Source organism: Podospora anserina, chromosome 1 (assembly GCF_000226545.1).
Source record: "Podospora anserina S mat+ genomic DNA chromosome 1, supercontig 1".
Classification (NCBI taxonomy): domain Eukaryota; kingdom Fungi; phylum Ascomycota; class Sordariomycetes; order Sordariales; family Podosporaceae; genus Podospora; species Podospora anserina.
The window spans coordinates 198,246-223,150 of NW_001914859.1; the positions used below are offsets into that span (position 1 = coordinate 198,246).

Consider the following 24,905-nt stretch of genomic DNA (forward strand, 5'->3'; position numbering starts at 1 on the left):
TCAAATTGTAATTTGCATACTGCGGAACTATCTTCAAGCTATTTAGTTCCTCCGTATATATAGACCTAATGCTAAGCCTGGATTATTCTGTTTCTCCCCGGATTATGACCGATTCTTAAGGATCATGAGTGATTCCTGGGAATCGCTCATGATTTCTTCATGTCCCGGATGATCCACCTCTTATTGGTCCATCCTCCTTTCTCTTGATTGGCTGCCGTGCCTCCTCTTCCCTATTGGTTGTTCTTTGCGGGTGTCCACATTATATTCGTGACAGCGATCGACAGACCGAAAGCCTGTAAAAGACTTCTGCCTCAGACTTTGTTCACTGTGATATTTCTTAGTCTTTAAGTTCAATTAATATACTGGTTCACCATATGTTTTCTGTGCCTCACAAACCTACATAACAGTGATTACCTTTTATATATTGTAGGGCGCCGTCTCTGCAATCCTTCTTCTTTTAGTGCCTCTGCTACTGTTGAATACTGCAGTTAAAGTCTTCTTTGCTCTCAGTGTACTGCGTCGATAGCTATTTGAGCCTCAATTTCGCAGGCATCGATAGTACCCCTTTCAACATTTATTAAAATAATATTAAATAAATTTTATTGTTAACTTTCTTATAAAATAACGTGGGCCTAGGTTTATAGGTTTTTATTTCATAGTAAATTAGTTTATCGAGGCCTGTTATCTCTCTTTTAGGGCCCATTTACTATGTTTTATGGTCTATTTACTATGTTTTACAGCCTATTAACTATCAATCGATGTATAGGTCAGTGGCTTTATATACCACAAGCGATTTACAGGCCCATTGTCGGCTGTCTCCGTTATATCTGCTTCAACCCCGAACATGTTGCTGGTGGTGAGGCAGTGATTGTTGTTGGCGCAGATCACAGAGCTAATGAAAGCTGTCAAAAATGGTTATCTGGTCCCTTTTTCAGACCCACATGCAGACTGCATCACAAAGGCGCCAACTCAATTTCGTGAAATGCGCTTGAAACATTACGCAGTACACAAATACATCAACCACACGTGACGCAACTTCCTTCAACACGTCTGAGATCAAAAATCGCAAGAGCATGGAACCTTCTTACTCTGTGCATTTGGTGATTCCATCATGTAACTTTTCTACCAGCCGTTGGATTTCGTCAATGGCCCTGTTATGGCTGTCAGCGGGCTTTCCCTTGGTTGCTTCGGGAGGAGATACATACATCTGAACATATTCCTCCTGGGTTGAGAAGAGTGCCGCAGCGTGCAAGTCGAATCGTCTGTTGGAGTAGTTTTCCTGTTAGTAACCGCGGCCCCTATTCTGTCAACGCATTCCAATACAAGAAAAGATAAAAGACCTTACAGAGCATACAGAGCGTTCCTATCATCGTAATCCTCGGCGGGTTCAGCCTTTGGCACATGTGAATGGTACTCGTCAAAGTACAAACGAGTGAACTGGTTGCTTGCCGACCGCCAAGTTGCCCAGTTCATACTCATTGTGAGCCCAAAATGCGGCGGGATCATACACGATTCCTTCTTCTGTCTCTTCATTGACAATACTGGCATTCCCACACCATAAATCACCATGAAGCAGAGACGGTATTATGGTGCGACCACTCGTCTCCAGTGGGGGCAACAGTCGTGGAATTACCTTGTCGAAGAGGTCAGGGAGCAGAGAGTCCAGCTCGTCATGGGGACCTGCCCGGTCTTTACGGACTTGAAGAACATTTCGTAGTTTATTGGTAAAAAATTGCTCCAAACTGTTGTGCCGAGTGCTGTCCTGGGGCAAGTCTCCGTTGTATGTAGTATAATGGAAGCCAATCTTTCCTTCGGGAGAACTACCGCTCGAATGCAGCCGCGCAAGCTTCTCGCAAAATGACACGGGCTCAGGCACGCCATCCGTAAAGTCATAGAATTTGCAAAGGTAGAAATGAGAATCTTCCTGAATATTGAGACTGCCCCAAGCGATGGGTGCTGGACAGAAATCAGGCGTGATAGCAAAGATGGCCGATGTGCCCTCATATTCACCTTTCAATGGTTCGCGGCCGTGAGTTCCAACAGAAATCTGATCTTTCTGACTAGCTACAATGCGAGAGATCAGTAGTTGTTTGCGAATTCTTAAGCTTCACCTTCATGAAGTAGCTCTCCTTGTTGCCGTTCGTCGTAAGAGTATCAACGCGGAGAGCTTTGGCCCAGGCCGATTCTTCATGGTGGCTGACATTGACTATCTCAGCGACATTGGGAAGGACTGGAGGAGACACATTAGAGACATAGCGCTACATTGGATGAAATGCCCAACGAACCGTCCAAAACAGCTGGGTCCAGCTGAAAAACTGCACCTTCGTCCCCTCTCACAAAAGCTTCGCTTTCCATGGGCAGTCGGAATAAAAGACAACAAAACTTCGAGTTGAGAGATTGAGACAAGCCCCACGAAGAAGAGAAATTGCTCAATAATCAGGTCTTTGTGAAATATCGTGCAGCCAAAGAGGGGTCGGGTTGTTGAAGTTGCAAAGCAGGCAGGGGTAACCCCGGCCCAGGTTTGTCTGTCATGGGCCGTCCAGCGAGGGATACCAATCGTTCCCAAGTCTGTTCAACGGGCTCATCTGGAACAAAATCTCCATCTCACAAGGCTGCCCGATGATCTATTCAAAATCGTTGATACTGTTTCATCGGAAAAAGGCCCGATTCGCTTCCTGGACCCGAGCCGCCACATCTGCTTCGACATCTTTGACGAAGAGAACGACCAGCCAGTGGAGAACAAGGCGCCCTGGGGCTAGATCTATCATGTGTCCGATTGGTGACAGATGACGAGGTCTCGGGAGAGGCCTTCAGCGTACGTGGATGAAAGTCAGCCGCCAGATGCTGAGTGGTTTTTAATCTGAAGCCGGGTTGATGCAGTTCGCGAAGCTGGGGCCAGGTTGGGGGTACACGCACCACTTGTTTTCCAGTGCATGTCGACATCAACACTGTGGGAAGCTGGTACCCCTACTTCGAGCTCCTTGGTCACACCACTGTTGTGAACCATCGCGAAATCAACCGGCGTCACGGACACCGACGTATTTGCAGGCGCCACTTTCTATTTGGCAGCTCCTCATTGATGCGCTTTATCCGCGTCCGATCTCGATCCTCCATTCACATCTCTTTTGCTTTCTTGTTGGACGATTATGAACGATCTTCCGCCGCCCTCTCCCTCTCCATCTCTACGTCGGAATCAAAAGTACTTCGGTAACATGCAGTTTTATCCACACCTACCTTTCCCCTCATTCCGCAGCAGTTGTATCAAGACGGCGCCCCGCATCAATAGATAGTGTTCACCGTTACAAGTTATCCATCTTAGTGGGTGCAGGGTTCAAGGGCTTGTGGGAGACTGGAGGTGAACGTACCCCTGCCCCGGCTCGCTGCAGTTAAGCACATTTGGGCTAATGCAACAGCCTCAAGAAGTACACTGATAGGAATTGGTCAATCGTCATTATATGTCTTCTTCGATGCGTTCCACAGACCGTAGCTCTTTTCCTGACTCGCTGACGCCCAATGTCTCACCGCTTCTGGGCCTTCTTAGCCCCTGCTGCTGCTCGCCCAAAACGGACAGTCTGCAGGGTCGAACCCCTCAACATTTGGCTACGAAGACATGCGCTGGCAGGCCAAAATGGCAGGAAATCCCCACCGGGGATCACAATCGAGACCAAATCCGTTTCCCATCCGACACGCACGCCTGCTAATGCAGACCACCCTGTACCGTACTGTACGATTCTTCACGATCCGATCCGATGTGGCGCCATGGAGCGGGAGCACGTAGGGGCCGGATGTCGAAAGGCGGGACGTTTTCCGGGACCGATGCGTGGCCAGGCCACTCCAGTGGCTTTGCGGGATCAATCCGATGGGCTTTTCGGAGTTATTGGTGGATAGGTCTTGCCTCTACTGCGTCTTTCTTGGTGGTTATCTAGAGCGGTCTTCTGTCAACGGGTTTTAGCGGTGTCGCTTATTGCTTGTCTTGTTGTTCTCCACTGGTCTACTGTAAACCCCTGAACCCCTGAACAAGACCCACTGTTTCCACGACAGCCCAGAACAACATCAACACCAGACAAGACATATTAGAGCGCCTCGCCTCGACTAACGAAAGCTAATTTCGACATCGTTCGTTCTCGTGCCAAGATGTATCTCGACAAATCCACCAAACAAGGTTTCTCTTCCTCGAGATCATTCCGGCGATCAGGCACCGGATCAGATCTTCAGCCCCTCAACTCGGCTCAGACGGCCGCCATTATCGTCTTTGGGGTTCTCATCGGCCTCATAACAACGGGGATAATAATCTGGTGCTGTTGTTGCCGTGGACCAGGCTGGCAGCGCAGATCTAGCTCGAGATCCAGAGTCAAGATCATCCGCATGTCTGGGCCACGAGGCGAGAAGGGTGAGAAGGGATCACCAGGACCGATGGGAATGCAAGGGCTACCTAGTCTCCCAGCACCAGCAGTCTTTCTACCTCTTCCCGCCTCGGCAGCGCCAGTGCCGATTCGCCCTCTGGGGCCAAGGGGGATGCTTCCCGGTGCGCTTCCTGGCATCAACACGGGTGCTGGCGAGACCACCAAGCAGAGCAGCAGAGAGTGCTCCCCGGAACGCCAACAAAATCCCCTTCATATACATCCACCACATCCTCATTCTCGTCCACAACCGAGCATACCACCAACACAATATTCTCTGCCTCCCCACCTTCAAAAGTTTGCTCAGCCCCTCACCCCAGCGGCACCGTCCGTCTCGCAACTACCATCACAACCATTACCGCCATCAAACACCCAAATCCGACCATTGCCATTGCCGTCACAACCACCGCTGCGAATCCAACCCCTCCGCATTCCTCCACCAATCCTTCCTCACCCCCAGCACCGCTACTACCAACCCAGGCCCCCCATCGCAAAAATAATCAACGACCACGCAGCAGGCGTCACCAGGCCATTGCCGCTAGCCCTCCCAATAGGTCGCCACGGAATGGTAAATCTTGCCTTGAAGTACCAAGTCCACAGTGAGAAGGGGGCATCCAGTCGGCCGGTGTCCTCGAGGGGACTGGAGAGCGGGTACCAGAGTGCGTATTGTGAGAGTAGTGCCGAGTCTGACGACGGGGGGGAGATGGGGTACGAGTCGATGGAGAATTTCGGGAGGGTGGTGGAGGAGGATCGAAGGGGGAGATGGGCGAGAATGGGGGTGTAGGTGTCTGCATACGGACTGGGTTGGCAGGCGTTTGGGTTGGGTTTATTTTGTTTTGGAGGAACATGATTGCATATCGGCGTTCGGATCTGGTTTTGGGATTGGGAATGGGAAGGGTACGGGATTTGGGACATGGCATTATGCATTACAGATTGACAGCATTTTTTTTTGTTTGAGCATTATTCGAGATGAGCATTGCGGGCGTATATCCCGTTTAGCTGTATAAAGAGACGAAAGTGTCTCTTTGTGATCTATGTAGCTGGGTAGCTGGCTACAAAATACAACAAGTAAAACTCTGAGCAACCGTCGCTGACCTCGTCATCTTCTTTCCTCGCCCTGTTCATGCCTTGGATGTGAAGAAACAGCAACCATGGGAATCGAATCATGGCCTGTCTCTCCAAGTGGGGTAAAGTCTTCAGGTCCGTCGTCTGTTGCTACGGTAATGTTGGAAGAGGCTGGGTCTGCGGAGGTGGCTCCATGAACCTCCTGAGATGAATGTAGATTTGGCGGTGAGCCAAGCTGGCAAGGAAAATGACGAAAATGTCGTGAAACCATGAAGAACAGACCCGAGTTTGGGGCAAAGACAGGAATAATTTGTTGAGTCTCAGAATGTGGCTGGTCACTAAAGCTGCTTTACATGCGACCCTTCTGGGCACTTCGCAAACTGCCATCCTCGTGAATCTTGAGAATAGGCCTTGCGTTGTCAACAGCCTCCCATAGCGATCCCCGTCCGTCTGCCTTTGCCTTCTCATTCTCCCTTCTGAAGAACTCCTCCACGCTCTTGATCCTGTTTGGGTGGATCTCGTCCAGCAGGGCGTAATCCCTCTTCACCACACCCTGATTCGATCCAGACCCCTGCCACAATCTCCAAAACCCGGTGAAGTTGTCCTTGAGGCTCATAAGTGCCGGGCTCTTACTATCCACCGTATATCCAGTGGGTAGCGAGGCGGTCATACCCCAATGCCCAGTTGAAAAGTACGTCTCGAGATCAACATCAACATGCTTTGCCTTGCGTCCAGTAACCTTCTCAAAAGCGCTGGCCACCTCCGAGTAGTGGATGTGATCAACCGCCACCGCCAGGTTCATCCCATCCGCCCTCTCAGGGTTATCAAACAGCCACCTGACATAATACGCGCAGTCATCCAACGAAACGTGCGGCACCCCTCCCTTCTCCCCCAACGGCACCCTCCAAGTCACCACCTGTTCCCCCGAAGCCTCACCAACTTCCACCCTTGGCGCCATAGGTGTAAACGGAGCAAGCGCCATCTCAATATACGGCCCAGTCGTAAACAGCGCAGCCTTCATCCTCTTCTTGTCGGAAGCATTCTGACTCAGAATCCACTCCCCCATCCGCCCCTTCCCATCATAGTGACCGCACCGAAACCTCGCATCATACCCACCAAGCTTGTACCCATAGTCAAGATTACCATGAACATAAAACTTGATTCCGCACTCAATGGCGAGTTCATAGCAGCGGTAGGTCCAAAAGGTTTCCATTGCCTCGCCGGTGGCAAACCCGTCGATGTTGATGAAGGCGCCCCAGCAGCCTTGGAAGCCGGCGCGGAGGTCAGCTTCGGAGGTGAAGGTGCCGGGGATGAGACTGACGTCGGGGCCGAGCGTGAGGAGGTGTTTCGCGCGTCTGGAGTTGGGGTCGCGGGTGAGGACTCGGACGGCGTAGGCTCCGTCTTGGACGAGGCCTGTGATCACGGGGATGCCTTGGGCGCCGGTGCCGCCGATGATGAAGATGGTTGGTTTGGTGGACATGATGTGCGATGAGAAGGATTTGGTGAGAGAGGGTTTGGATTGTTCGGGCGAGAGGATGATGAGGTGTTACATAGCGGTAACTCTTGCTCTTTAATACCACTTCTTGAGCCTCTCTTCACATGTCAACTGAGGGCCAGGCTGACACTGATCAGTCATCGTAAAGACCCGAAGCCAGGATGGAATGATGAAGCCATGGATTATCACTAATCTGCGTGGTCATCGGCCCCATACAAGTCAAGTGCAGAGAATGTCTCCCTCGCCAAGTCTCGCTAACACATACGATCAGTAATCCTCGTTGCTCTTTTGGCCTGCTCTTCATTATGGATTATGCCAACGGGTACATTGCACCCAGAGTCCTGTTTCTGTGTTTGCTTTGGATCACCGCTGACAAAAGCCCTTCATCGAGTGGGAAACGACGCCGAAGACGGCCCTCATCGTGTCTTGTTCCCCCTGAGGTGGACCCACTTTACCCCGAAGTCCGGAGCCCCTAGGTGTTCGTTGCGAGGGTGGATGTCTCATCCCTTTCAAAAGGCTGTTCTTTGAGGCTCCTGGCAATGTCATTGGCAAGCAAAACTGCAATCCGAACACCAGTCAACACCCCAATGCTTCTCAGCTTCTCGACAGCAAACTTCCGTGTGTCGAGCGGGGCAAGCGACTGGATGGCGATGATGTGTAATGGTTGAACAAGAGAAAGAGCAACTAGGACACCGTCAGTCAGTCGAACGGAGTCTGGAACAAACTGTCGGTAAGTACTCACACCCGTCCTCCCCAAAGCTCGAAGCCGAGATGCACACGTCCGCCATCAGCTCATGGATCCATCTGAGCGTCGTGGCCTTCCTCTCAACTGCGCACACTTTGTTCTGCACCACAATCCTTCCAACCAGGATGCACAGCGTCCTCCAATTGTTCCACACCTTTGCCATCGACAGACTTCCGTATTGGTGGCGCTTCCCGTTGAAGCCGGTGCTGTCGTCAGAGGTGCAGTACTCCCACGAAAGAGGAAGCCCCTCCCTCCATGTTTTGAGATCTGCATTGATATCCAACGCGCTCTGAAGAATAGCCTCTTGACTTAAAGTTCTGTGCTTGACGGCTGCTCGAAGGTTGACGACCCGGAAGGAAATCTCGCATATCGAAGCTGGATTCCGCGTCTCCCGCTGGTGCAGCTGCTCCCTGATGCCGCTCGACTGGAAGTTGTACGTTGCTGTCACGAGGGCAGGCGGGACAGCGACCCGCTGCTTCATGCATGCGAGGAGCTATGTGAGTGTAAGAAGATGCATGGAACTTGGAAGAAAAAGGGAAAAGAAAAGAAAAGGTGGGGACTCGTACTATTTGAGGCCGGATCTGCACGTAGAGTTGCCCTCCGCGCTCCCGAGTAAATTGCTCTTGACCTCGCAGATCCAACAAGGCTGTGGCACCCTGGATGTGGGTTGTCCAACTGTGATATCGATCCCAGGTGTCAAAGTTGATCATCTCGTAGAGTCCGAGCAGGATGACGGCCATGAGGGTGGCGTCGTCAGCCGCTTGGGATGGGTTACTCAGAGCCTCCTTGACGGCGGTAAGGGCATGTCGATACTGCTGCCGGGATTGGACCGAGAGTTGAGGCGAAGGATTGATGTTGGAGAGACCTGCCAGACCTGCCGCCTCGATGGCTGCTCGAAGAGGTGCAAAACGACCATCATGATGACGGTAAGCTGTGGCTAGCCAATCTTGATAGCCCGAGCTTGTGGAAAACGGGTCTTGGTGAAACACGTATTTGGCGAAAAAGAAGTTTGCACCAACCTCGTCGGCGGGACTGGTGAGTGAAGCCGGCAGAGGATTGGCAGCCGACGGAGATAAGGCAGGACCGGTCTGCTTTCTCTCCCCCTTGCGGGATATCCGAATAATCCGACTGGACTCGTCTCGAAAGATTACCTCATTCAGGTCTCGGTAGCCGGGACACGGAAGACCGGACTTGTGACATCTCGTACACTCCGGTTTGCGCTGATCACACTACAATCGCCATGTGTTAGCTTTTCCTGCATATACGGCAACGTGGGACGACAGCACAACAGGAATGCAGCATGGGAGGGCTAAAATGACATAGGTATCGAATATGTACCTTGATCTTTCGCTGCCGGCAGCGCTGGCAGCCTTTGCTCACAACACCGTAATAAACCATGGTTGATAGCTGAAGTCTCTGGGCGAGTGAGAGAGAACTAGAAACAAAAAATGAAGACCCAGGGTCCATGGGCTAAGTTTTTGTTGTTCCTTGCTTGCGTCAACATCGAGCGCAGCCACAGCCTCTTAACCCCTATCTCACCTGCCTGTGGATCCTTACCGTCCCCCCCTGCAGTCATACTTACACCGCAGTCTTACCACCAAAGCGGACTAGCGCGGCCTTTTTTTTTTCACTCATTTCATTGGCTGTTTCGCTTCATCAATCTCTGGATATGAAACTTCATAGGGTTGTGGGTCTGGCGATCTTCAACCACCAACCGCGTACACATTCCATGGAGCCGGAGGTGGAAGCTATCTCGATATTGAAACCAGGTAGATATAAGGACAATAAGATGTTGCCTCTAGGAGTGTTGAGATGTGGACAGAAAGCCATAGACACAGCTGTTCTCTCGTCGTGCCTATTACCAATTGAGTCCTTTAGGCAATTCCGCCTTTTGCAACAGCCCCTTTCCATCATAACAACCAAGCCACCATGCCTCACCAGGAAGCTGAACAGACCTTCCGGTCCTACGGCAAGGAAGACAGTGAACACTACACCAAACACCGGCCAAACTACCACCCTTCCCTCTACAAAGCCATCCTCAACCACCACACCTACACCGGCGGCAAGCTCGACACCCTCCTCGACGTAGGCTGCGGCCCCGGGTCCCACGCCGTCCGTACCCTCGCCCCCCATTTTGCTCATGCCATCGGCATCGACCCCGGCGAAGGCATGATCACAGCCGCCAAAAACCTCCTCACCACCGACCCCATCTTCACCAAAACATCCGAGTCGATTGACTTCCAAGTCGGCTCTGCCGAGCAACTTGAGAAAATCACCCCCAAAAACAGCGTCGACCTCATCACCGCCTCCCACGCCGCCCACTGGTTCGACATGCCCCTGTTCTGGAAGTCGGCCGCCAACGTCCTCAAGCCAGGCGGCAGCGTGGCCATCTGGGCAAGCGGCGAGATCCGCATCAACCCCAACATCCCCGCCGGCCGGGCCATCCAGCAGACCATCGACCTCTTCTGGGACCGCCACTTCAAGGACTTTGTCGTCCCCGGCAACGAGATGATCAAGCACAGCTACGCTGACCTTCTCCTCCCCTGGACCCTCCCCGAGCCGATCGACGACTTTGAGAAGGACACGTTTTACCGGAGGGAGTGGAGTCCCAGCGAAAGTTTCTTTGATGTGGAGAACTCCGAGGTGAGTCTGAACAAGTGGGAGAAGATTATGAGCACCGGTACGCCGGTGACGCGCTGGCGGGAGGCTCATCCCGATGATGCCGGGACGGAGAGGGACCCGTTGAGGAAGTGCAGGAGGGAGATTGAGAGGCTGCTGCATGAGGCCGGTGTTGAGAAGGGGAAGGAGACGGTCAAGGGGTACACCAAGGGGGTTTTGTTGATGGTGAAGAGACAGTAGGTTCCGAGGCGCTTCATGTTCTTGATATCAACTATCATGGCTTGACTAGATTAGACTTGCTTAGTACAGACTGTTAGAGACAAAGACTGGTTGAACACTCACAGAATGATGGAAGCTCGATTCGAATACGCTGTGCTAGACTGACAAAAGAAAGAGAATATGTGTGGTGTGGGTAAGTACAGATAACAAGAAAGAAACAGCTTTGTCACAGCTGGGTATTCATTTTGGACCCCGTCGAATCCCCCAAAAAGACACCCCTAGATCACCACTCAGTAATTCCTGTACCCCAGGGCTCCCTCCAAATCCAATCCCCTGACCGCATCCTCCAAAGCATCCAGCTCATCCAGTCTTGCGACAGACTTGCGCGCATCACACTCGTGAGTGTCAAAGTACCCACCCCCGTTTCTCAACACCGGCTCAGGGGAAGCCTCGGGGGTCAACGGACCACGGCCTCCCCGTCCATTACCATTCACATAACCATTCCCATTCGGCTTGGCAGCGACGCCGTTACACACATTCCAGAGATCACCGCACACAGCCGAACCTCGAGAGTGGCTCGGGCTGGTAAAGACACCCTCCACAGCGCTGACAACAAAAAGGAAGCTGATACCAGCAAACGGCCTCTCCGGGCGAGGCCAAACGAGCTTGTTCTTGGTGAGGGTCTTGACCAGCTCTCCGAGTAAGAACGAGTCGCAGTGGTACTTGTTGCAGCCCGCCTTGCCAGCCACTAGCTTCTCGAGCGTCGAGGTCACAATCTCGATGGCGGAGGAAACGAGAAGTTGGCGTTGCTCGTCGATGTGTTCTTGTTTGTGTTAGCCACTACACCTTTTTGTGAACAGCCTATTAGAAGAAACTTACTGATCAACTTGTCCCGGATGGGCAGCCCCAACGTCTTGATCGGCCCGTCACTCCCCACAATGGCAGTCTTTGTCACTCCCCTGAGGACCTCTGCGTTTCTAAACACATAGCTGATGTACAACCACACGATCAGATCCCTGTTGTAGGCATCCGGGATCGTGTGCTCCAGCCGCGAGATCCATCTCTCCCCATACACCTCCACCGCGTCAAACAGCTGGAACTTGTCGACAAACAGCGCGATCTGGCCGAGGGTATCAAGATCAACCTCCTTTGGCACCTTTGACCCCTTGCCATGGAGCGCATTGAGAACAATGGCCACGGCCTTGCTGTCGAATTGCTCTTCGGATGCCAGCTGCAGGTGGATGCGACCATCGGATTGCTTCGACTGTTGGCCGCCCGCATACTTGAGCTTGCTCTTGAAGATTTTGGACGCAAAGGACAGATGCTTGGAAGAGACCTTGATCCTCAGACCTGGGCGAGAAGCTGGCGGCGCGGCCGTGGTCGAGGTTGTTTTTTGCTGGGTATGTGTTGTCCCCTCCTCCCATGGCGCGAATGGCTCTGTCTGCGGGGGCACAATGACCAGCGCATCGGCGTCAGGGTCGACTTCGTAGAGGGGCGCCAAGCCTGCAAAGGGCGAGGCTACCACGACGACCTGGAGGGAGTCTGACATTGTCTTGTCTGTCCTCTGAAGGGTGATGTTTCTCGTACAATGATGGCAAAGCACGAACAAAACAAGAGAGAGAGGAACAGAAACAAAAAAGAAAAAACCAAGAAAGACACCCGTCCCAAATTTACCTCAATCTCATTTCCGATTTTCGGGTGGCAGGAAAGGACACACACCTGAAATCCCTCCCCCAAGACAGAGCGTGTCCCGTGGTGGTGGTGGTGGTGGTGGTGGTGGTGGTGTGGGTGATGTGCCATGCATCGCGTGCGGGGCACAATCGATCACGCAATCCCGCCCAATGGCCAGGCCTGGTTGGACATCCCGCGGGGGAAGGGTGTCAAGGAAAAGGTAAGCGATTCCCACGTTTTTTTTTATTGTGTGTGTGCCAATGAGCAGTGCTTGAGCACGGCTAGCCAATCCCGGGGCTCAATTGATAGTTGCCGTCTTGGAAACGGCCGCTCGGCAGCTTTTCATGTCGAGGCTTGTTGCCACCTTGCTGTGGTGTTCATTTTATCACACAAAAATAGGTGCGTAAGTGGGCGAAAAGAGTATGGCAATGTTGTAATACATTAATATGTTGATGTGTTATTGTGTACATGTGCTAATAGGGTGATGTGCTAATGTGGTGAAGGGGTAATTTGTGAAAGGTGAAAGGGAGTATCAAAACACATGTTGTATGTTTCCTCTCATCCTAGAAGCCTCTCGAGATTTGCGGCCCCTTTGCAAGAAAAGGGGCAGCCTGGGTCATTCCCGTTGATCTCTCTCCACTTTGGTGTTGGCCTGGTGACCCTGCCTGTGTTGTTGATGAGCACTATCATGTCTGGCTTGAGGTGCTATTCAGGTAGCATTCCGTATCTCTTGGTCAAACATCCAGCAGCCCGGGCTTGTATTTCGAGTACGCCGGTGGAGGCTCTGGAATAGCTGGTTCCGAGCCAACTGTTGTTTCTGGCGAAGAAGCAGCCACGCCAGGAGAAGAAGCATTTCCGTTCATCTCTGACGATTGCACAGGCGATGCTCCTCGTTTGGGCAGCGGAGTCGTGATATCCAACAAACCCAGATTCCTCGGCCTGTCCCCTCCACTCCCAGTCTCCTCCTTAGATTTCACTCCCAGTCCCGTTGACACTCCTGAAGCCGGACTAACGGGGTCAATCCTCGCAGAAACCCTCGGCCCGCTCATCTCCCCTGCCCCCAACCGCGCGGCCTGACCCCGTAGTCTCATGTGCAAAATCTCCTCCTCCGCCTTCCTCTCCTCCTTTCTCTTCTTCTTCTTCAGCTCCTGCCTCCAATACAGTATGGTCAAGCCAACAATAAGCGGAACCGCAATGCCCACTCCCAATCCGATCGCAAGCGGGTTGACCCTGCCGTTATTGAAATATTTGCGGGGATGGAGGTTTGGTGTTTCCAGTGGGATGATGGAATCCAGGAGTTGGGCTAAAAGCGGGGCCATGGTGTCGTCGTTACGCCTGTGACCCTGGGAATGGTGATAGCGCCGAGATATGGAACACAGTGGTGTTTGTAGATAACTGGGGGCCGATGGATATATCTAGGTACTTTCGTCCGTGATTCGGCCGTGAGCAACAGCCTTCAACTCAACCTGACGTGAGGCTAAGCGCCCGAGACAGGGGCGCTGCGCTGCGCCAAGGCGACGGTATGGTGATGTTGGCAAAAAGATCCAACACCTGATCAAAGAAAACTGTGCATGTTTAAATAGTTGAGCTGTTTTCTGTCGAATCGTCTTCATAGCTCAAAGATGGTGCTTTCTGAGAGCCGACAGGTGGTTTGATACTCTGTCGGAAGACTCTTGCCATGGTGAGGAATATCGACAAGACGGGAAGGCTCTTGGCGTTGGGACTTTGGTTGGAAGAGTTCCTTTCATGTGATCCCGACCCTCTCTGTATTCCAGACTCGATGAAAGCTTCCATTCATGATAATCCCTTCCAAAATCCGTCCCCAAAACCTCCTCCAAAACAGTGAACTAAAACCAAGCCCCCATAACTACCCCCCATGCCCATCTCCCAAACCCACAACCAACTTCACCCCCTACCCAGTCTTTGTTCCTTCATAACCCTCCCCAAAAGTCTCCTTTTCCGCCCGCAACCTATTCCTCTCCAACCTCTCCTCCTCCAACCTCGCCATCTCCTCGGCGTCAATCTCCCTGGTCCCCCTCCTAAACCTGTCCCTGACAAACAAAAACCACACAATGACCGAAATGATGGCCAGCACCAGCACCGTAACCCCAACCGCGATTCCTGTAACGACAGGCCTCGAGATGTCGCCCGGTTGCGCGATCCTTGCGCTTCGAGCAAGGAGGAGCGTTGTTGGGCTCATGAACGGATGCGTTGTCGTGGAATGCTATTTTGGCGCGTAGTGAGATGTGTCTGGAGTGATGGAAATGTCCATGACAACATGTCAAGACTGTCAAGGTCGGGGTCTTCTTTTGTGCAGCTCCCTCCCTTTCCCCCTTCACGTTGCATCCAAGAAAACCCATCCCCAACGGCGTTACCAAGCCAAGCATCGTCAACTCTTGCCCAAACGACAACAAGCTCGCTCGCTTAACCCCAAACCCCAGACACAGCTCGCACAGATCACCCTCTTTGGCAACCTCCCTCTTCTTGGCGCACTGAACATGTCAAATCATCTTCGTCTTCATTAAAGTGTACTAAAATATTCTGGTATATATATCATGTCATATCTCGTTCATTCCCCCTTTTTCCTCCTCCCCTCACCACTTGAGAACAGCCTTGATGGCGCTACCCGTCTTGCTGTCCTCAATGGCCTTCTCGTAGTCCTTGAAGTCGTAGTACTTGATGAACCTGTCGAGCGGGAAGTTGCCCTTTTGATGCTGCTCGATGAGATAGGGCACAAACTGGGTAACGTCATGTCAGTCAACGCCCAAAGCAAAGGGAAAAAGGGGGAACTGACCTCCTTGGGCAAGCTGTCACCCTCACAGCACCCGACGTACTCCTTGCCATAGGTCAAGTGCTCCATGATGTCAACAGCAACGTTGTTGCCTGGACCGGGAGCACCTACAGTGGAAGCTCTGCCGAGAGTACCCAGAGAGTCAATCATGGTCTTGATCACAAACGGCACACCAGTGGCATCAACGGCGTAGTCGCAGCCGTTCGACTGGCAGATATCCCGAATCTGCTGCACGACATCCTTGGCGTTACCAAGCACACCGTGAGTGGCGCCCAGCTCCTTGGCCAAGTCAAGCCTCGACTGCTGCAGGTCAACAGCGATGACGATTCTCGCCTTTCTGATCTTGGCAGCAGCCATGACCGCAGCCATGCCGACCGACCCAACACCAAACACAGCAACAGTGCTGCCCTCCTTGACGTTGAGAGAGTTCAACACGGCGCCGGCGCCAGTCTGCATGCCGCAGCCCAACGGGGCATAGAGGGCAAGGTCTGTCTCAGCAGGGACCCTCACCACAGATGACCGGTGGACAAGAGAGTGTCTGGCAAAGGAAGACTGTCCAAAGAATGTGCTGTAAATGGGCTCACCGCCGGGCTTGGTGAGCATGGCAGAGGAGCCATCTGGGCGGGCGCCGCCAAAGTTGCGGTCGTTGAAGGTGTGGCAGTAGGCTGGGTGGCCGGATGTACAAGCAGCACATGTCTCGCAGTGAGTAAAAGAGAGGAGGACTTTGTCACCGGGCTGGACATGGGAGACAGCGGAACCAGTCTGGACGACGACACCACCACCTGTGAACAACAATGGTTAGACGGCTCCCAACAAACCGGCGCGTAGGGACAGAACCAACCCTCATGACCAAGAACAGCGTTGGGGCGGCATGGCAAGATGCCAACGGCGCATGACAGATCGGTGTGGCAGAGACCGGAGGCCTGCATCTCTACGAGAACCTCATCGGCCTGGAGGGCATCGAGGTAGACTTCGCGAAGCTCAAACTTGCCGTTGAGCTCGGGGGCAACGAGAGCAGTGGTGGTGCGGGACATGTTGACTAGCTGGCTTGTGGATGTGATGGTAGATCTGTATGGGGTATCGCTATCTCTCTCTTGCGAATGGAAGGACGGGGTGGATGAGATGAACAGTAGTACTGGATTTCCTGCTTTGGGACCGGGCGAGTAGACATTATCGAGTGGGTAGCCCCATCTCGGTCGGCTTCAGTTCGCGCCCAGGGTCGTCGATGGCATCCCCCCTTCCCCCGCATAAACCGCCAAACCCACCCCCTCTTTCAGTCGTGTTCATCCCAACCCCATGCTGTGCCCGACGAGCCGCTCGGCAAGTGTCGCAATCCGGCAAGGGGTCCGCTGTCTGTTTGGCTGGAAATTTCGGTGGGTCGGCGGCATCGCGTTCGCACAGAGAGCTCTCGATTTTTTTTTTCTGCTCAAAAGTCCGCGGTCGGGGTGGTGGTGGGAGGAGGTTTGTGTTGGGGGCCACGAAATGGCTGGATGTGGGAGGGGGTCACGTTGGCCGGCTTGGGGTTATTGGACTGGCAGCTCGGGCCATTCGGCGCGAAATGACAGCCAAGTCACGGGACCACAACCTTAAAGCGGATAAGGCACTTTGAGGCACACTAGCCGTTTGAAGTCTGGCACGCTAAATTAAAAGACTATTTTGCATTGTGAAGAGACATGGTTTGCTATCGTGGCGTGTATTCACTTACGCCTTAAAGTCTGGATTTTTCTGTTGCACGAATGTCGGGACCCAGGCAGTGTCCACGCGTTGTTGCTTTGCTTGCTTGCCCACGTGTGTTGAGAAAACAATCTGGATGTTCTGATTGGCGGTTATCAAAGCATCACAGACCACACGGCTCAACCAGACAACTGGAAGCACTAACCCAGGAATCCGGAGAGAACCCCATGCGGCTCCATCGTTGACAGTTGCGAAATGGATGGCCACCACGGACGCCGGTCTTGGCCCGATATCCGCTCCTACCCGGCCGCCTGAACCGCAGGGTTGTGTCAAGAAAAAGTTATGATGGGCACCTGGTGATGATGTTATGCATAGTCTTGTCCGGCCTTGACAGCCCACGTGCCCGCCTCATCTTGAAGCATTTTCCCAGCTGCTTCCCTTCTCACCCCCCACAAAATAGCCACTAAACAAAATCGACGAAGCCTGAAAGAACGAGACCCAGTGGAGATGCCACGACCGCCCAGAAAGCAACAGAAGACGGGACCGAGCGACATTTGGCTTCTCATCAGTGGCTTCCCCCGGGGAACTCGGGGCCGACGAGATCGCTCACTTTTTTCGGTCAGGTTTCCCTTCTGCTCCAATGGACCCCCGGCGATTACTGAGTGATGGAGCCCTACGTCACAGGGACTCGTCGAGAACCCAGCGCCCTGCATCTGCCGGCCTTTTAGCGCACCTGGCCGGGCGCGGCAAGCTGGGGAAGTCTGGGGCCCCCCTGCCAACTCAATATCAACCATCGTCGGGGATGAGTGGGAGGGCTGGACGGCGCACAACGGCAGGTAGGTGAGGCCTTTGTTGGTGATGAATGCCGAACACCGATTATTATTGATTTGTGAGTGAACAAATTCGCTGAAGCGAGACGAGGGCTGGCCACGGCACACACTTGTCCACTTTGGTGTTGATGTTGTAGTCAGGAGAATAGATACTTGGAATAAACAGTGGTAATGATATTTGATTATCCAAGCTTGGAAACAGACAAACAAAGACAATGCTGTTAAAGTTCGGCTAATGTGAGGTTTCATAATAAATGTACCAACCATAACTTCGTACTTTTTTCTGTCGTCGTGTGATAATTTAAGAGCCCGAGAATGCTAGCCCCCTTCAAGCCCGCAAAGGTGAAATTTGAATTTTTGATGAACGCAAGTCGGTTGTTGTCTTGTCATGTCATTTTCGAAAACATTATTAAAAAAACAGAGTATATTTTCTCAAGTTGGGGTTACTTGGGAAAGACCACTTTTCCTATAACAAAAAAGAGGAAGCTACCGAATCAGTCACAAAACAAAAATCATCACAGATGACAAAAAGGACATCACAGCACATGCAAAAGACCAAAAGTAATGGTAAAATGTCAATTCGTGATCGATGCCGCCCTTCATAGACGCCCACGACTCCGTTCCCTAATTATCAAACTTGACTAGGTATCCAAAAAGGGATGTCCAAAACCCATGCTCGCTTCCCTGACTGCGAAACATACCCTGATGATGATGATGCTGATGATATGCTTGACTCCCCTGCCTGTTGTTCCCATACATGAAAAAAAGAGGAAAAAAGAAAATGTTCATTATTGTACACGGCCAAGGCTCTATGCCTTGCGGGACCTGGCGGGGCCGAGGGGGTTGACCTTCCACTGCTTGGTGACGGGGTCGATGCACTCATCCTGGGCCTGCTTCCACTCGTTGATGACGATCTGCTTGCGGGCCTCGGAGCGGGGGGTGATGGTGCACTTGAACTCCTCGGGCTGGCAGACGAAACCCTGCGTGAGCTTCTCCTGGTCGGGGAGGATGGTGTTGCCCTGGGCGTCAACGTAGGGCTTGATGTCAAAGGCCCAGAGGATGCGAGAGATACCAAGGAACAAGCTGCGCTCGGCGACGTGGATACCAGGGCAGATGCGACGGCCAGCACCAAAAGTGAACTGATCACGCTTGGTGTAGTCGGGGTTGGCAGCGGCGTCACCGAGGGACTGGAAGTCGTTCTCATAGCGGTCCGGGTTGAACTTGCGGGGCTCGGGGTGGCGCGCAGGGTCCATGTGGATAGCCCAGACGTTGTTGACAACACCGGCGTTGGCAGGGATCAGGTAACCGTCATAGTAATCATCCTTGGTGACAGCGTGGGGGACAGCACCCATGATGGTGGTGGGCATCCAGCGAAGAGCCTCCTTCATGATCTGGCGAATGTACTGCAGGTCCTGCTCGTCATCCATGGTGGGCAGACGCTTGTCACCAATGACGCGGTCGATGATCTCCTGGGCGCGCTTCTGAACCTCGGGGTAGAGAACCATGGCCTGAATGAAAGCGTAGAGAGTGCTGGAGGTGGTGTCGGAGCCAGCCTCGAGGAGGGTGCCAGAGATGTAGGCAGCCTGGTCGTCGTCAAAGCCCTCGGTCTTTTGAGCCTCAACCAAGTCCTCAGAGAAGCAGCGAGTGATGGTGCCGTTGAGAGTGTCCTGCTTGGCCTTGAGCCAGTGACCCAGATAGAGAGCCTTCTCCTTCTTGTGCAACTCCTTGGCCTTGACACGAGCAGGGAGCATGAAGTCGGGGAGGTAGCGGATGATGGGGAAGAAGTCCATGAGGCCGGCAGCACCAGTCTGGTTGAGCTCGGCGAACTCGCCGAAACCGTCAAAGAGCTGCATCATCTTGGGGTCATCGTAGGTCTCGCTGCGCCAGCCAAAGACCATGGTGGTGGTCAGAGAGTTGGTGTAGCGACGGACGTGGTACATGGCGCGCTCGGGGGTGTTGAGGATGTCGAAGAGCATCTGCTTGTTCTCGAGCATCTGGTAGGGGACGTAGGACTTGGCGGCAGAGATGTTGAGAAGGGTGTGCACCATCTTGCGGCACATGCGCCAGCGAGGGGTGTAGCCCATCATGAGAATGCGGAGGTCACCACTGCAGAGAGTCTGGCCGAGGTACATCTCCTGACGATGCGAGTACATGTTGCTCTTCTTGTCCAAGAGCTCCTTGACAGCCTTGTCGCTCGAGAGAACGATCATGACCTTGGTACCGAGAATCAAGCTGTAGACTGGGCCATATTCACGAGCCCACTTCTCGAACTGAAGATGAGCATCCCGAGTGGGCATCTGTCATGCCGAGTTAGCAAACCGGAGGCTCCAAGTGCGAATGGGCAAAAACAAACCAAGTGAAGATTGCCCAAGATGGGAATGGTAGGAGGTCCAGGAGGGAGGTTCTTGGGCCGGCGACCAATGGTCAGGAGTTTGGCCAACAGAACCACCGTCACAATGACGGGGAGGATGTTGAGAATGACAGCCATGGTGCCGACAAGCGCAGAAGCAGAGCAAAGACGCAAGTGACAAAGTCTAAAGAAGCTGTTGTTGCTGTTTCGTCACCTACGCAATGCGCTGGTTCTTGTCGGATGCTGAGTCGAGAAAGAGTTTGAGGTGATGGGAGGAGAGGATTCAAGTACTCGGCCATCTGGTGTTGACCTCTCGGGGACGCCTCGTCTGCTGGCATCCCAAGACCCCAGAGGACCCCGCAATCCCAAAAGGCGTTGATCTCTGTCGGAGCCGAATGGGAGTGACAAGGTGCCAGGGTTCTGGGTATGGGGCTACATTAGCGCACGGTGCGGAGGTGGGATAGTGTTTTGCGGGGTGAAGCTGAGATCCATGGCGGCCCACCGCGCGGAGATAGCGGTGGTGATGTGGGAGGCCGGATCGGCACGCTCATTTTTCCGGCTTCCCAAAACAGAAATCAAGAGCATTCTCAATCCTACGTGGCATTGGAAAGAGCAATCTGTCCTTCGTGATCCTTCTCGCTCCCCGGATCTCCCCGCAATCTCTCTCCTCGACCGAGGTGTGCTCGAGTCAGCACTCGGGTATCACAAGGGCACGGGTTGACAGAGATTCGCAAACCCCCCAGCTCTTTACGTTTACTCAACGTTGAACTTTTGAAAGTCCGTGATGAGGTCGTTGACCTGCCGCATGCTCGTCTGGTCGTACTTGTCCAAGATTGGCTCAACCCTTGCCGGCTTGGTGACGGCTCCCTGGTCGCCATATTGTTCGGGTGGAGAGGCACCCATGTGAGGGTGACGGGCCATGGGCTTTGAAATCGTCGCAGAGAGGCGATTTGTGAGTAGACTCCCGAGAAGCCAGTACTCGGCCGAGAACCGGACAAACCCGATCCGCTTCCAGAGCATCTCGGGAGGCAGATTGTGATCTTGCAGGAGCCCGTGGGGCCAACATGATGTCGACATGTCAAAACACCTCTCCCATATGGTGATCCAGTTGTCCAACGCATTGCGAATCGGTATGAGTTGGCCTTCGACGCCAAACAGATTTTGGTGTTGGAAGATCATGTAATGAATCGCTGTATCCACTGTCATCAGCATGAAGCACCGGGGTGCAAGAGGAAGTGGAGCGATATGCTTACCCGAAACCGTTGCGAACAGGTTGACAGGACCTAGATGAGAAAAGTGCCGGTGCATTTCGGGGGACATGGGACCAATGCAAAGCTGCTCAATTGCATCGCGAAGGAGCATGCCCCCAAACGGACTTGATGGAGGCATCCATCGATGGATCTCTGCGAGACACGCCTCTGCGCTAGCGGCCTGGAAACACACCTCCGGGCTTGCCATGTGCATTTTCATCTCCTTGATCACCATGCGATGGGGCAGGTTGTTGAAAATGACGAATGCCGTGTCGACAAGGAATATCCACAAGAACGTGCTGCCAGCAATGTTAGGAACTCTCTAACAGTCAAGTCGAAGTCAACACTCACCGAATAAGTTCCTCCCGCACGACGAACTCCATCCAGTTGAAATCATGCTTGAACTGCCTGCTGTAGTCAGGATGTCGAGCAGTGTCGATACCCAGATCTCGCGCCACCTATCCAGTGTCAGCAAAAGTAGAGAAAGCACCGGGGGTTCCATCACTTACAGACACCACTGTGCTGAACCGATGGCGGCGAATCCTCCTCTTCCCGGCATCAGTTCCTTCCCAATTTTGGTACAGACATACAATGTACGAGGCTTGTAGTGCTTGGAGCTTGCGGCGGCTGGCAAGCACACTTGTTGGGGAGGTGACTTCTGTGCTAGGCTCAATATCCCTACAGAAGTCGTCATCTGTAAAGACCATCTCCTCCACACAGTTGAACCACACCTTGGCATCCTCATTGTCCGCTGGGTCTGGAGAAACGCACGCTCCTATTTTCATGTGTCAGAAAAGAGACGGCGTCCCAATACCAAGCATGGACTAAACTAACCTATGAGAGCCATGGCTGCCAAGAGGATGGACTTGCACGTGGTCGGGTCAAAGGTTGGGCGATGGAGTATGTTCACGTTCGGATGCCAGACTGACCAGTATAGCTCGATGAACTTGGCGAACCTCGATGGCGAGAAGAACTGAAGACACTGCTGTTCAAGGGCGGCGGACCACGTGAGGGTGACAGTGCTATTGTTCGGCTTGACCGTGACAACATTTTTGATTAGTAGGACCACCTGCTGCAGTTTGATTACTATAGGGTTATGGAGCCATAGTGACCAAGATGAAAGGGTGTTGCTGCCGGACACGCCACTAGCCGTTAGTGCGGCGGCAGTTGGGTCGTCTAGTGGCATGAAGAGAGGTGGAACGGCACCCAAGAATTCTGGATGTTGGCGTTCTAGGTAGGAATTATGAAATGCCGCCACGATCTGGTGACGCTGAGCCAGAGTAGCACATTCGAACGATGAGACCAAACCAGTCCGGCTGGTGAAGTCGTACAAGAATCCAAAAGAGTAGCCTCTATACTCTGAAGTGGTTGAGCTTGGGCTCAGCTCCCGCTGGAAAGCCTCGGCTTGGTGATCTTGCTCGGTGAGGCCGTCATGCCCGCCGGGATTGGGTTGGTGGGAGAAGTCGATATCCAGCCATCCGTCCGGCATGGAGTGGTGACCGTCAAGAACAGGAAATGTTGTGACGGCTTGGTGGATCAGGGCATCGAGATCGTCATAGGGCACATCATCAAAGGTGGACGCTGTGCCGTCGTCCATGCTGCCGCCGTGAGTCGAGACGATGGCCGAGGAAGCATCGTCAAAGGTCTGGTGGTGGTGGTGGTGGTGGTGTATCGGGGCTGGTACCGGTGGGAGCTGTGGCATGATACGGGGAAGAGGAGGAGGAGCTGAGGAGGTCTCTCCCAGGATGGAAGGGGGTCCGGGGGCGGAGACAGGAGGAGCAGGGAGGGGGGCTGCGCTATTGCTGGCACCGTTACTGGCACCGGCACCGGCAGAGCCGCCATAGGTGCACTCGACACCTCTCTTTTCGCAGTTGAGACACGGCTGGCCCGAGTTGCAGGCCTTCTTCTGGCGAACACAGCGGTCACAGGCACGACGACGGCCCGAGGACGAGTTGGCGGCGCCGTCACAGGTCTGGAGATGGCGCTTCAACACATCGGTCCGCTGGAAGGCAGCATTGCAGAGGATGCAGCGGTGGGGTCTCTCGGATGTGTGCGTGCCGCGATGGCGCTGGAGGTGCTCTCGCCGTTTGTAGGTCTTGAAGCACACGGAGCAGCGGTGGAGTCCTGAGGTGTCGGCCATTGCTGACATGAGACAGTAGCATTCCCTTGCCTTGTTGGAGCCCTGAGATGCCGATGACAGATGACATGGGGATTTGGGGAAGAAAAAGGTCGATAGCCGAAACCAAGACAGGACTGGATCTTTCAAAAATGCGGGGGGTGGGCCCTGGTGGATGATTTTGTCCGTCCGCGGTGGGGGCCACTTGACTGGAACAGACATCGCCCTGTTGTGCCAGCCAATCAGCGCCTAGAGATATGTCCGTTCAGGGGATCAGCGCTCGACCGAAGCCCCATAGAAGCGGCAAATTCCACGAGCCGAGGGCGGTGAGGTCAACGTCATGTCACCATTTCACACTATGTCTTACACCCGACTTATAATATGGCAGTATACGAATGCTCATGACTCGATTCGAGCTCTATACCTAATTCTCGAGATGGGGTTTCCAGTTCGAGCAAGATCATGTGTTCAAGATTACCTTTGTCCAGTACAATTGACAAGAATATATATGCGCCAACATCACCATGTAACAGACCAAAATATCGTGGTACCAACATGTGTAGGTGGCGGCAAGGTCAGATGTCTTCCGCTGCAATGTGGTCATCAGTATTTTCTTCTTTAAACTCCAATGGCAGAATGTTGGTAGTAGCACGAGCTCCCTATGTTGTTCAGAACGTGATAAGTGTCAAATGTGTACATGTGAAGAGGTTCGTTATGTGTTTTGACTGTGAGATCGTGACCTACTATCATCAGCATCCGCTGCTCTTTCTGTTATGACACAATAAATCATTCATGTTCACTGGTATTTATTGCTCCCAGAAAGTGGTTGCCCGAGGCCAATCTTCCCAGTGAACCCTGATGGGTTGCTCCAGTTAAGATTCATTCTTTTCATCCCATTCTTGGAGCATGATCAGGTTCGTCCCACAGTTATTCACTTAGATTGTATTGTTCCCAGACTCACACTGTACAATGGCAACTTTTTCACCATGGCGGGGTCCATGATGGTAACAGGAGCAAGTTGGAGATCTTGAGAGTTTAAATTCTTCCTCCTCATCCCCCCAACTCTTCTCCCCACCATCGTATCAGTGACCTTCACATCCCGAGAACTCAAAGTTTACCCAGTTGCCGTCATCAAAACCATCAAAGAAACATTCCCTCTTCACTGTAAGTCCAATGTGAATTATCGACAGACAGGCGTTTCCTGACGACAAAAAAGCCAAAGCTAGGTACCTCAACTTCTGCCTCCGCCTCGAATTCTCGACGAAGGACATCCTCGGCTAGATCGATTCCGCGCAACAATCCAATCTTAGCTTCCCAAGAAACCTCGACTTTCTCATGCCAATATTGTCGCCTTTCAGATAGCAACATTGACCTGGGATCACACGTCGGCTCTTGCCTTAGAACCAATGTCCTCAAAATACCTGGATTTTTCCTCAGATATTAACTTTAACGCAGGAACAGCGTGTGATTTCTTGATCCAGTTTTCAGGATCAATCTCCTCACAACAATCTCATTAGCAGTGTTGGTCTCGCAACAGTACAACAGTTCAGCCTTCAACCACCCGCAGGCCTTGGTCTATTTAAGCAAAAACCCATCCCGACGACTCTCCGATCAAACTTTTCCTCATCATTCGCATTCATCAGCAAAATCTCATCTGTCCATCAACCAGCTAAGACTTTG

General features: G+C 52.8%; 10 protein-coding genes across 10 annotated transcripts; 2 read left to right on the forward strand and 8 right to left on the reverse strand.

Moving 5' to 3' along the window:
- Nucleotides 1-1,084: 1,084 nt before the first annotated feature.
- PODANS_1_390 (uncharacterized protein) lies at nucleotides 1,085-2,117 on the reverse strand (the record flags this gene model as incomplete). The annotated part of the gene is made up of 5 exons (XM_001912200.1): nucleotides 1,085-1,151; nucleotides 1,206-1,262; nucleotides 1,346-1,437; nucleotides 1,538-2,047; nucleotides 2,112-2,117. 5 exons carry the CDS (start codon nucleotides 2,115-2,117, stop codon nucleotides 1,085-1,087), a joined length of 732 nt encoding a protein of 243 aa, XP_001912235.1.
- Nucleotides 2,118-4,134: 2,017 nt separating this feature from the next.
- On the forward strand, nucleotides 4,135-5,184 carry PODANS_1_380 (uncharacterized protein; the record flags this gene model as incomplete). Its single annotated transcript, XM_001912201.1, has 1 exon — nucleotides 4,135-5,184. The coding sequence occupies one exon, from the start codon at nucleotides 4,135-4,137 to the stop codon at nucleotides 5,182-5,184; it is 1,050 nt and encodes a 349-aa protein (XP_001912236.1).
- Nucleotides 5,185-5,814: 630 nt separating this feature from the next.
- On the reverse strand, nucleotides 5,815-7,011 carry PODANS_1_370 (uncharacterized protein; the record flags this gene model as incomplete). Its single annotated transcript, XM_001912202.1, has 1 exon — nucleotides 5,815-7,011. A coding segment is annotated over one exon (1,197 nt), but the record flags the coding sequence as incomplete, so codon positions are not given.
- A 906-nt stretch (nucleotides 7,012-7,917) lies between these two features.
- On the reverse strand, nucleotides 7,918-8,925 carry PODANS_1_360 (uncharacterized protein; the record flags this gene model as incomplete). Its single annotated transcript, XM_001912203.1, has 1 exon — nucleotides 7,918-8,925. A coding segment is annotated over one exon (1,008 nt), but the record flags the coding sequence as incomplete, so codon positions are not given.
- Nucleotides 8,926-9,634: 709 nt separating this feature from the next.
- On the forward strand, nucleotides 9,635-10,564 carry PODANS_1_350 (uncharacterized protein; the record flags this gene model as incomplete). The annotated part of the gene is made up of 1 exon (XM_001912204.1): nucleotides 9,635-10,564. One exon carries the CDS (start codon nucleotides 9,635-9,637, stop codon nucleotides 10,562-10,564), a length of 930 nt encoding a protein of 309 aa, XP_001912239.1.
- A 269-nt stretch (nucleotides 10,565-10,833) lies between these two features.
- Nucleotides 10,834-12,092, reverse strand: PODANS_1_340 (uncharacterized protein; the record flags this gene model as incomplete). Its single annotated transcript, XM_001912205.1, has 2 exons — nucleotides 10,834-11,185; nucleotides 11,317-12,092. 2 exons carry the CDS (start codon nucleotides 12,090-12,092, stop codon nucleotides 10,834-10,836), a joined length of 1,128 nt encoding a protein of 375 aa, XP_001912240.1.
- An 856-nt stretch (nucleotides 12,093-12,948) lies between these two features.
- PODANS_1_330 (uncharacterized protein) lies at nucleotides 12,949-13,533 on the reverse strand (the record flags this gene model as incomplete). Its single annotated transcript, XM_001912206.1, has 1 exon — nucleotides 12,949-13,533. The coding sequence occupies one exon, from the start codon at nucleotides 13,531-13,533 to the stop codon at nucleotides 12,949-12,951; it is 585 nt and encodes a 194-aa protein (XP_001912241.1).
- A 1,250-nt stretch (nucleotides 13,534-14,783) lies between these two features.
- PODANS_1_320 (uncharacterized protein) lies at nucleotides 14,784-16,039 on the reverse strand (the record flags this gene model as incomplete). The annotated part of the gene is made up of 2 exons (XM_001912207.1): nucleotides 14,784-15,787; nucleotides 15,847-16,039. 2 exons carry the CDS (start codon nucleotides 16,037-16,039, stop codon nucleotides 14,784-14,786), a joined length of 1,197 nt encoding a protein of 398 aa, XP_001912242.1.
- Nucleotides 16,040-18,318: 2,279 nt separating this feature from the next.
- PODANS_1_310 (uncharacterized protein) lies at nucleotides 18,319-19,997 on the reverse strand (the record flags this gene model as incomplete). The annotated part of the gene is made up of 2 exons (XM_001912208.1): nucleotides 18,319-19,806; nucleotides 19,863-19,997. The coding sequence occupies 2 exons, from the start codon at nucleotides 19,995-19,997 to the stop codon at nucleotides 18,319-18,321; spliced, it is 1,623 nt and encodes a 540-aa protein (XP_001912243.1).
- A 615-nt stretch (nucleotides 19,998-20,612) lies between these two features.
- Nucleotides 20,613-23,447, reverse strand: PODANS_1_300 (uncharacterized protein; the record flags this gene model as incomplete). The annotated part of the gene is made up of 5 exons (XM_001912209.1): nucleotides 20,613-21,049; nucleotides 21,113-21,408; nucleotides 21,461-21,567; nucleotides 21,619-21,866; nucleotides 21,944-23,447. 5 exons carry the CDS (start codon nucleotides 23,445-23,447, stop codon nucleotides 20,613-20,615), a joined length of 2,592 nt encoding a protein of 863 aa, XP_001912244.1.
- Nucleotides 23,448-24,905: the final 1,458 nt, after the last annotated feature.